Source organism: Haliotis rubra, unplaced genomic scaffold (assembly GCF_003918875.1).
Source record: "Haliotis rubra isolate DU_JTF1 unplaced genomic scaffold, ASM391887v1 Scf382, whole genome shotgun sequence".
Classification (NCBI taxonomy): domain Eukaryota; kingdom Metazoa; phylum Mollusca; class Gastropoda; order Lepetellida; family Haliotidae; genus Haliotis; species Haliotis rubra.
This window is the reverse complement of record NW_025767060.1, coordinates 520,866-532,786: the sequence shown is the minus strand read 5'-3', so window position 1 is coordinate 532,786 and position 11,921 is coordinate 520,866. Positions and strand designations below refer to the sequence as shown.

The 11,921-nt window shown below is 41.3% G+C and overlaps 1 protein-coding gene across 1 annotated transcript; it reads left to right on the top strand.

Annotated features, from left to right (window-relative positions):
* The first annotated feature begins 3,198 nt into the window (after positions 1 to 3,198).
* Positions 3,199 to 11,898, top strand: LOC124286404 (fibrillin-1-like). Its single transcript, XM_046722772.1, has 8 exons — positions 3,199 to 3,307; positions 5,923 to 5,982; positions 7,492 to 7,635; positions 8,667 to 8,990; positions 10,537 to 10,581; positions 10,845 to 10,985; positions 11,373 to 11,695; positions 11,779 to 11,898. Exons 1-8 carry the CDS (start codon positions 3,199 to 3,201, stop codon positions 11,896 to 11,898), a joined length of 1,266 nt encoding a protein of 421 aa, XP_046578728.1.
* The last annotated feature ends 23 nt before the right edge of the window (positions 11,899 to 11,921 follow it).

Here is an 11,921-nt window from a genome sequence, read left to right as displayed (position 1 = left end):
ACATTATTTGGAAACATTATGAACACAACTACACAAACACTGTGTAATTGTGTTGAACAAACATCCAAGTCATGTTGGAATAAATGCTGAACAACCACACAATTAGTATTTGAATAAATGCTGAACAACCACACAATCAGTATTTGAATAAATGCTGAACAACCACACAATCAGTATTTGAATAAATGCTGAACAACCACACAATCAGTATTTGAATAAATGCTGAACAACCACACAATCAGTATTTGAATAAATGCTGAACAACCACACAATCAGTATTTGAATATATGCTGAACAACCACACAATCAGTATTTGAATAAATGTTTAACAACCGACCACGCACTGTTTGTATAAATGCTGAACACCGACGTTAATTGGACAACCACACACGCACTGTTTATATGAATTGTTAACACTGGGATTCCGTACGAAGACTAAATGTTCTTTCTTCAAGTATTCATTTTTAAATGAAAACTATACACCTAAATTATAGATACACTGACTTTTAAAAAACGCCTCACTACAATAACTTTAAGTGGCAGGCAATTTCTTTCTTTTTCAAACATTTTGCACCACAGTTTATGTTTTTCTATAGCATGCTATTGCACTATTGTACTTATTTACTACTAGCTACTTTACATATTTTCTTGCGACAGATTGTACAGCTTGTAGGGTTGCTGCCCGACTCCCCATTCACTTCATGGTGTAGGGTATCAGGAAGATCAGGCCACACGTCCCATCCAATGTTTTACTTTATTATTTGTAAAGAAATAACATTCCAGGATCCTGTCCATGAATATAAAAACTTACAAGAATACGGGTTCCTTGTTTCTGTGGTACTACGACACCTGAATTCGTGACGTGGTCAATGAAGATAAGCCTTCTCCATGGGCCCCGCCCTCCAAGGTAAACACATACATACAATGGCGGTTTACAGCACCCGGAGGTACACTAGCGTTTCTTCAAACAACATAATGGCCGCGTATGACACCATGTTTGTTTCTTCATCGTGATGTCGACTTTCTCCGTCTTCTTTAACCGAGATGTGACGCCATCCCGTAAAGGACCCTAACCCGATTTTATCCCACGTCGCGAAACATTTACCTGTCAGGTAGATGCAACAATTGAAGTGACGAGAACGCGTGATGGAGGCATCCGTTTAGATATTTACTAATGAACAATGGGGCTTTGATCATGGTTGTTGTCTAAACAACCGTGTTTGAAGTTGAATATATATTTTTGAGACATTCCCAGAGTAAAATTATAGTTAAAACCCCAACTTATTGCCTTTTGAAGAAATGAATATTATTTGTAATATTAATATTATATTATACTTCTGTTGTCATTAAACAAATGGTGTATCAAAGCCGAAACAGTTCTAAATCCTTTTAGCTTCTATGTTCATTGAGTGAGTGAGATCGCTTTAAAGCACTTTCAACAATATAACAGCAACATAACGGTGTGTCAGCATGATGTGGGAGTGAGTGAGTGAGTGAAGTCGGTTTTACGCCGCTTTTAGCAATATTTCAGCAATATCACGGCGGGGTACACCAGAAATGGGCTTCACACATTATTTCATGATATGGAATGAAAGCCCATTGAAGTAAGATACAGCATATAGTTTTTAAGTTTCCTGTTTCCTAATATAAACTAATTCGATATTCGACACTCACGAGCACGTGTTGATAAACAAAGTTATGCACCAAGTTACTAAACTTCAATAAACTTTTTGTATCTTTTGACCTTTCGTTTTCAGCGAGTACTGTTGGTAATTTCACAACATCCAAAGCGTTTGTTTGTGGAAAGCGTAAATGCGTTAAAGCATGATCGAATTAGTTTAAATTCACTGTAGATTGACAGTGATAATGTGTACAGTTTTACAGAATAACAAATAATTTTGATGTGCTGTATAGTTCAATTACGTTTATGATGTAACGGAGATTTAACATGATGACATGCTGTACGACACAATTACGTGAATACCGTAACAAAGATTCGGTTTAAATCTGTTGCACAACTTATTTATGTGAATACTGTAACAAAGATTCAGTTTAAATCTGTTGCACAACTTATTTATGTGAATACTGAAACAAAGATTCCGTTTAAATCGGTAAATCTGTTGCACAATTTATTTATGTGAATACTGAAACAAAGATTCAGTTTAAATCTGTTGCACAACTTATTCATGTGAATACTGAAACAAAGATTCAGTTTAAATCTGTTGCACAACTTATTTATGTGAATACTGAAACAAAGATTCCGTTTAAATCGGTAAATCTGCACAACTTATTTATGTGAATACTGTAACAAAGATTCAGTTTAAATCTGTTGCACAACATATTCATGTGAATACTGAAACAAAGATTCAGTTTAAATCTGTTGCACAACTTATTTATGTGAATACTGAAACAAAGATTCCGTTTAAATCGGTAAATCTGTTGCACAACTTATTTATGTGAATACTGTAACATAAACCTACACAGATAATGTGTTGCATATCTTACTCTTACTTTGTTACAAATTGTCCTTACTGGCACGTTGATGTTACATTATGTTACAAATTATTATTGTTGTTGTTACATCTTTAAACACTGTTCGTACTGTGACGGTATTGTTGCGCACTGTTACAAATTGTTCATATCGTTTTTATTGTTCCGTTTTTGTTCACGCTGTCCTGAAAGAGATGCTATGTGAAAATATTATGAAACAAACAAAATGTCTTGAGAAAAAAAATCTGTGAAATGTCCATAAAATAAGTTCAGAAAGGTTTAAGAAGGATTACTATACCGCCTATATCATTCTACAGTACTTAAAGACATTATTTAAATCCATTAACAATTTCGTACTGATTGCTATTTATTGCAGGCTACTTTGAATGCGTAGTCTAAAGCAGCATTGGCATCACAGACCCGGAGATCTACAGTTCGAAGTGACAGAACCCTTCTTCCACAACGATGAGTGCCAACTCCATCGTAAGTTCTGTTTTATAGTCCCCTATAAATAGATCCTAGAAACCCCCCTCTACAGCTTGGTCTATCTCGTGTTGACAAAGCTGGATGACAATCATTGTGCTAAAAAATGTGATGGAAAAGACCCTTGTCAATGAAAACAGGGCGTGAGGCAAATATTATCTCTTTGATTGTAGCTGCAGTGCTAACCTATGTCCTTTGCACATTATACAAACATACTCCCCGAAAATGGGCGCGGCACGGACACAATATAGTACTTGCCTCACGCCCTTCGTTCACTTTATACCCGCATCAGCCGGCCGGCACCCATCGCTACCCCACAATAGACACCGAGGAGGTAAGATAAGGTATAGCCTTCTTTTCAGCTAAACACAGTACTAATAACATATTCTATTTGATGTATTATAATATCAAATATTTTATTTGATTGGTTTTAATTGGTATTCCCCGTATGTAAAGAGCAGTTCTTCCGTGATTTTTCAACAGAGTTTATAAAACTGGAAATCAATGCTACAAAACTCTTTGTACAGCATAACAAATATTTCATCCATTGTCAGTTGTACGAGTCCGATTTAAAGGAATGTGTTTATAACAGAAATCACAACGTTACATTGTCGGGGTAAGATATAAAGATATGAAACAGTATTCAAAGCGTGCCTGACTCTGACAGTGTTGGTTCGAATCCGAGGTGGGACTCAACCCCCGAAGTAGGCCTACTAGAATCAGTTCTTTACGAAGAAAGTGTAATCCCAAATATAACATATGTTACATTTCATCACTTTCTAAACGGCATTGTGTATTTATAGTGTACAGAGCATTTGATTTTCTCATAATATATACACGTCAATATAAAACGATATGACCACGACTACTGCCAACAGTGACCGAAATGTTGAACAGCCGTTTGCCGGATGTTGTAGCTAGATGTCTCGGATGTTGTAGCTAGATATCTCGGATGTTGTAGCTAGATATCTCGGATGTTGTAGCTAGATGTCTCGGATGTTGTAGCTAGATATCTCGGATGTTGTAGCTAGATATCTCGGATGTTGTAGCTAGATGTCTCGGATGTTGTAGCTAGATATCTCGGATGTAGTAGCTAGATATCTCGGATGTTGTAGCTAGATATCTCGGATGTTGTAGCTAGATATCTCGGATGTTGTAGCTAGATGTCTCGGATGTTGTAGCTAGATGTCTCGGATGTTGTAGCTAGATGTCCCGGATGTTGTAGCTAGATGTCTCGGATGTTGTAGCTAGATGTCCCGGATGTTGTAGCTAGATGTCCCGGATGTAGTAGCTAGATGTCCCGGATGTTGTAGCTAGATGTCTCGGATGTTGTAGCTAGATGTCTCGGATGTTGTAGCTAGATATCTCGGATGTTGTAGCTAGATGTCTCGGATGTTGTAGCTAGATATCTCGGATGTTGTAGCTAGATATCTCGGATGTAGTAGCTAGATGTCTCGGATGTTGTAGCTAGATATCTCGGATGTTGTAGCTAGATGTCTCGGATGTTGTAGCTAGATATCTCGGATGTTGTAGCTAGATGTCTCGGATGTTGTAGCTAGATGTCCCGGATGTTGTAGCTAGATGTCCCGGATGTTGTAGCTAGATGTCCCGGATGTAGTAGCTAGATGTCCCGGATGATGTAGCTAGATATCTCGGATGTTGTAGCTAGATGTCTCGGATGTTGTAGCTAGATGTCCCGGATGTTGTAGCTAGATGTCTCGGATGTTGTAGCTAGATGTCCCTGATGTTGTAGCTAAGTGTCTCAGTTTTGTCTTCAAGAACATAGTCCATTACTATCTTATTGACAATCTCCGAGTGTATCATCTCATCATTTTCAACCTCTTCTTAGTTGTTCAAATGATCAGTACAGAATGTACAAATATAGAACAGAATATTTCAATTTTAAACAGAACAGCAAAACAAAAGCAGTTATACTTACAGAACATAATGCCAGCAGTCACAGACAAAAGCCAGTAATGAACAATACTTAAGCATATCTTAGAAAATGACTATCTATTTGTCCATTTCTTTAAGACAATAAAGGCGTTCCCCTACTTGAGAACTGCTAATGGGGTTACGGTACCAGGCCGTGTTTTATCAACATAACGTCCACTAATGTATGGTGTTTTGCATATATAGGTTGTTTACCCTAGCTGGCGAATTTATGCAGATATGTGCCCCTTGACTGACCCAATACTGCGGGGGATACCGTACCATGCAAAAATAATATACACACATACCGACGTTAGCCGACCTACAGGAGAGAGTGGTACAGGCCTATCTTCTATGTATCGGGGATAGACAACATCATTTTGCTCGTAAGAAATGTAAACCTGCAACATATGAAGTGGACGCCTGGACGAGCTCAGGACAATGATAGCGTTTGGGGGACTGTATCGTCAGTTTTACATGGAGATGAATATCCAGGAATATGTAAATCTGAACTTTCCTCTCACTTCAGATTTGAAGTTTAACTGAAATACTGTTCAAGACATAAGCTCACTTACTCACAAACCCATTTTCCCAAACCGGAATGCTTTCTGATCCGATTGACAAAGACTGACAATGTCGCCCAAGAACGTTTCAACAGTATGTGTTTTTAGATTCTATGTTTATAAATCATGTGAGACATGTAACAACAGACAATTTTAAATTAGTCAGCTACTCTATTTACTACTAATACAACCACATATCAGACACTCGGTAGCCTTATCTTATCCCAAATGACAGATCTGGCATTCGCATCTCAACGGATTTGGGTCATAAACCGATGAAGTTCCTAACCCAAATCATTGTAACTCGCTTTCTGTAACCGCAGCCATGGTTGCAGCTGAGATACTAGTAACGCTGGTAACAATCGCAGTACCAATACTGCGAATGCTGCTGCAGCTGTTACCACCATTACCATTACCATCCACGTTGCCATGACAACCGCTGTGTATGTTTCAGGTTTCACGATGGGCACCAGCCTGTTTATCTTCATCACTACATCTCTAGCCCTGTGTCACGGTAGGCGGCGGCTGTACTCGCTATAACATTATCCATTACATATATATGCTACACTATATACATCAAGTAGTGGTGTTCCGATTAATTGAAATAATCGAAGATTGGTCGCAGTGACCAAACGACCAAGCAATCGATCACATTTTCTCATAATCGAACATAAACAATTTTGGAACTACTGTTTTAGTGTTTGAAATACTTGACGATGGAACATATCAACATAGTTGTCAGGTCCTGAAAACATGTTTAATTCTTGGAAAAGTCACTTTACTAACTGAAAAGCCATGACTGAATATTTCTCTAAGACTCCAGGAAGTTTATGTTCATGATATATTAGTCATCACTTTAAAGTAGCAAGTTGCATCATGTTATACTTTTCTGCAATAACAACCTGGATAGGAAAATCTGTAAGATGACGCTAACCAATTTTTTTCGATGATTGTTCGTTGGTAATGAAGCAATCATCAATTGTGAGATTTCAACCAATTCCCAACACTAATATCAAGTACATGCTAAGCCACGTGCCACTAGTGCAATACTTTGTTGATGTATCCCGCTCTGTGATTGGATCATTGTTTTCATTCACGTCGACCGTGAACATCCGGGTTAGAACTGGTCTTCAGCAAACCATGCTTGTCGTAAGAGACGGCTAACGGAATCGGGTGGTCAGCCTCGCTGACTTGGTTGGCAAATGTCATCGTATCCTAAATGCGTACATCGATGTTGATGCTGTTGATCATTGGGTTGTCTGGTCCAGATTGTTTACAGACCAAGGTCATGTAGCTGAAATATTGCTGACTGCGGTGATGAACAACAAATAAGCAAACAAATATATTTGAGGTATTTTCTGAAGCTACACCATCCCTTCAACTCCATCGTTTCCTTGGTGGAACAATGGTCAGTGGTCTAACCGACCCCCATTCTTGGTGCAGTTGCGTCCCTTAGGCAGAGCTAGACCCGGTTGTCGGGGTTCGAATCCTTGATTTGGCCGGTTGACTTACCTTGATCTGTTATTGCCATACCCTTGCTTGCTGGTTTGTGTGGCCTGCGTAAATTTTTCTCGCACCCAAATCTGACTTGACGTGTTGTAACAGAAATAATGTCTCGATGGGACTTCTTCACTGAACGTGCCAATTTAACGACAACATTTACCATCAACTATCGTGCTATTTTTCATATAAAAATCTTAATCGCACGGGTCTTTAATCCTCCTATTCATTGAATTTATACATATATTATCACCCCCAGTAATGGACGCGCATCCCTTTGCCTGAGGAGAGATTTAAATGAATCTATCTTATCAATATTAATATTTTGTTGGAACCGATACTGATTTAGCTGAAGCGGAAGATACAGCATCGCGCAGCAATGCAGCATTGGGGCCACGGTTTCATTCAAACCGCGTCTCATTCTCAACATTGCTAAAAGCGACGTAAACCTTCACCCACTCACTCACTCACTCATTCCATCAAACGTTGTGGAATCATCACTATTTTAGTATTTTATTTTCAGGGTTAAATATCCTCGACAGCTGTTTGGACGAGCCGACCGGCTGTCCCGTTAACGCCGTGTGTAAGAAGTTTGGCTGCCGTAACGAAGTGTGTATCTGTAACGTGGGGTACAAACCCAGCCCGGGGGGCGATCAGTGTCTCAGAGGTAACAACACAAACATATCGATTTCATTTGGCTGTATTATTTCGCCTATTGTTTAGAGGTTACCTTTTGTTTTTGTTAAGTAATAGTCTTCTTAAATAATACACTGTTCATCGGCTTGCCTTGGGTAGACTAGTAGTTAAAGTGTTCGCTCAATTCGCCATATTGGTACAATGTATGGAGTCAGTTTCCTTTGTCCAGTCATGAAAATCCTGGAATCTTGCAAAGGCAGCGAATTACCAAAAATCAATTACCCAGAAACCAGAATCCCCAATTTCTAGAATTTCTCGAGGAGCATCCTTGGTTTGGCAACATCTCTCTGCAATGATGTTCAGTTAAAACCATTGTTTCGATGTTGGAGGACCAACATAAATACTTCGACACAACTTCAAATTGATGGGTAAATAAGGAATCCACAGGGATTCGAGAAAACCGTAAGCTCGACACATTACAGTGCGACACGACGGTGTGTGGTTGGATCGCCCTGAGCCAGGTCACTTCATGAATGGGTATTATACCTGGGTCCGACTCAAATTCTGCAGTACATAAAACGTTTATGCCAAATCAAAGAAAAGTATTTCGCCAAAGAAAACATTCCTCTGCAAGTCTCAATAGTGACTGAACAGATACACACTTAATCTTCCGACCATTCATAATAATGTATAGTTACATGTTAGTTTGGAGTACGAATCTGTGATACTTGCAGTTGCTTTACACAAAAGGCTAGCTGTACCAGACTGGAAGCATAATTTCAAGTTTTGGAAAAACACTTGAACTAACCACACAATTATCGAATTTACAAAAATATAACCACTTATATTTATAGCCACCTTTTGCAATAACATGACATTTCGATTGAAAACAATTACGTTATGTTACATATGTGGCTCCATTAAGTTGTTGTTACTGCCTAAAGGGGACGGTTTTCATATAGTGAGTTATTTATTGTAAATGTACATAAGGCCCTTGTCAAAATATAGTCTGACTACTGTCGATCTGACGTTAACGCTCAACTTGCTCCGTCTGACCTTCAGTCAGAAATCTCGGAGACCCCTGCGGTGACGTCGACAGCGTCTGTGCTGCCGGCTCCTGCGTCAGCAACACCTGTACTTGTGACATTGGAACGTACGCCTCCGTCAGCGGGACCCGCTGCAAGCCGGAACCCCTGGCCGGGAGACTCTACTCTGTTTTGGGTGAAACCTGCAACGGCGTGGACATTGTCTGCCTCGACGCTTTGTTCCAGGAATGTGGCGCTCAACAGCAGTGTGTGTGTCGTGCGGGGAACAAGGTCACCACTTACGACATCCTCGCTGCGCTGCCCTCCGCAGGGGAATGTGTTCCTGACAACCTAGAAATAGGTAAGCTGTAACAATAATCCAAACATCAAATTAACTTTGAAACCATAAATGGTATTCTATAACTCGGGGGCCTTGTCGTATAAGGTGTAGCAACTCTATCTGCAGAGCTGCGTCTTAGGTACGCAAGAACCCTTGGTCTGGGTTCGAATCCCGGTTCGCCCTAATTACGTTTCTAGATTTGTCAGCCCCATGGTCGTGGTCAAAGTCGTAAACATCAGAGACTTGCATCACTTCGAGATTCCATGTCACATGAAGCTGACCCGCCATGGGACCGCCTCCGTGGTGTAGTGGTTAGAGCGTCCGCCCGGAGAGGGTAAGGTCGCGGGTTCGATCCCCGACCGCGTCATACCAAAAGACGTTAAAATATGGTACTTGATGGTCCTTGCCTGGCGCTTGGCATTGATGGGTACAATACGGACAGGTCGGCTCGGAGTCAGTATAATGTGTCTGAGTGGGGTATTCATGCTACACTGCGGCATGGTATCTGTGAGCTAGCACTATAAAACCAGTTTAAGTCTGGGCTAGTACAAGCAGCCACACATACACACACATGCACGTCGTGATATGAACGAAAATTCCTAAGTGCGACGTTAAACCCTATTTCACCTCACCTCACCTCACCTCACCTGACACGCCGTGATGTAACTGGAACACAGTTCGAAGCGGCATTAAACACAACACACTCACTCACCCTCCCGTGGTAGTCAGTCATGCTCGGCGGCCTGAAAGTCATTGATTGAGTTTGTGTGATTGATAGAATGAATACACAGCTGGGTGTGGTGGTAGGGAAGCAGGTAGATAGTTTATTACATCGTTAGTCGGCTGTTGAGACGGATATGACACAAAGAGCGCATATCATTCATCCCTTTCTGAAAGACCGCCTCCGTGGTGTAGTGGTTAGAGCGTCCGCCCGGAGAACGAAAGGTCGCGGGTTCGATCCCCGACTGCGTCATACCAAAAGACGTTAAAATGTGGTACTTGTTGGTCCCTGCCTGGCGCTCGGCAATAATGGGTACAACAAGGACTGGTCGGCTCGGAGTCAGTATAATGTGTCTGAGTGGAGTATTCATGCTTCACTGCGGCATGGTATCTCAGTGGGCTAGCACTATAAAAACAGCTTCAGTCTGGGCTAGTACAAGCAGCCGCACAGACACATACACACGCATGCACGTCGTCATATGAGCGAAATATTCTCAAGCACGACGTTAAACCCAATCTCACCTCACCTCACCCTCTCTGAAAAGGTACCTGATATGTCATGGATATCTGCTTTGATCTTGTAACAATATCAGGATTTAAAAAGAGTGAGATCTGTTTTTCTTTTGGTTGGTGATGCTTTATTTTCCGTGACCGCTTCTGTGGGAGGTGTAGAGAACTGAGCGTCTGACCTGAGAACGGAAGATCAGCTGTTCCTCCCCCTTTCCAGTCTGAAATTGTTTCAATGTCGGCACGTCCACAGCTAGCATCGTGTAAGAGTGGGTGAAAATGCTAGATGTATGCAATGCGTTGGACAGGACATTGACATGCTACGCTTGACATGTTCCAGGAATAAGCATCGACGACGCCAACTGTGCGGAAACACCACAAAGAGGTACAATACAACGCCTACATCTTGATCCATGCATTGTATTGGACAGCATTTCTCTGTAAAGTCAACAGTATTTGGAATAATTCTTTGAAAAACTGGTAATTGACATCAGTAGAACAACCTCTCAGCGTTAAACATTCATTAATTCAAAATTAACAAGAGGTAAATCCACACAAATGTCTCTTGTATGATGAATCGTCACATTTTGTGCGTTAAATGATTAAACATGATAGCTCCTTTCAAAAACATATTTGGGACTTTTTCAGCGAATGTTTTGGTGGGCGACACGTGCTTGTTGGACACCGAGTGTACAGGCAATGCAACGTGTGAAACGGTTGGTTGTGGGAAGAAATGCACGTGTCCCCCAAACACGTCCGCAACGTTAGACAAGACAGCGTGTAAGGATGGTACGTAGACCTGAGCGTGTAAAGATGGTACGTAGACAGCGCACGTGGACAGCGTGTAAACATTGTACGTAGACAGCGTGTAAAGATGGTACGTGGACAGCGTGTAAACATTGTACGTAGACAGCATGTAAAGATGGTACGTAGACGGCGTGTAAGTAGACAGCGTGTAAAGATGGTACGTAGACAGCATGTAAAGATGGTACGTAGACAGTGTACGTAGACAGCATGTAAAGATGGTATGTAGACAGCGTGTAAAGATGTTACGTAGACAGCGTACGTAGACAGCATGTACAGATGGTACGTACACTGTGTAAATAGCAACGAGTACACATGTATCCTTATTAATATTTGGAAAATACGATTAATAACTATCTCCTTATTTCGCAGTACGTTATTTGGGAGACGACTGCGACTCTGGAGCCACGGTGTGCGCCACCCTTCACAGCATCTGCTACAACAACAAGTGCGCCTGCGAAGGCGGGTACGAGGACACTGGGACGGGGCTTTGTAGGGAGGAGTCCATGGCCCCCGGCTGTACCTATACGCCACTATCAACGAGACCTGTGGGGGCATCACGGAGTGCGAGGGGAGACTGGTTTGTAGTACGGAGAGCAAGTGTGAGTGCAAGACCAACTACAGAGAAGCCAGCACGGACGAGCGTCTGCAGTACAGTCTCAATACTTACTGCATCCACAGTTCATTTCAAGTCAGTAAGTACTCATTGCTGTGGCCATCTATCAATACCTATTTATATAAACCTCAGCGGCACGTTACATATTGGACCTTGTTTCAGGTTTTACCGACGAAGAGTTCGATGATATATGTGTACAGAAGCCGCTGGCACCATCAAGTTCTGTGGCTCCATCCACTTCTGCAGTACCATCTAGTTCTGGACTGCCGTCCAGTTCTGTAGCTCCATCAAGTTCTTCAGCTATG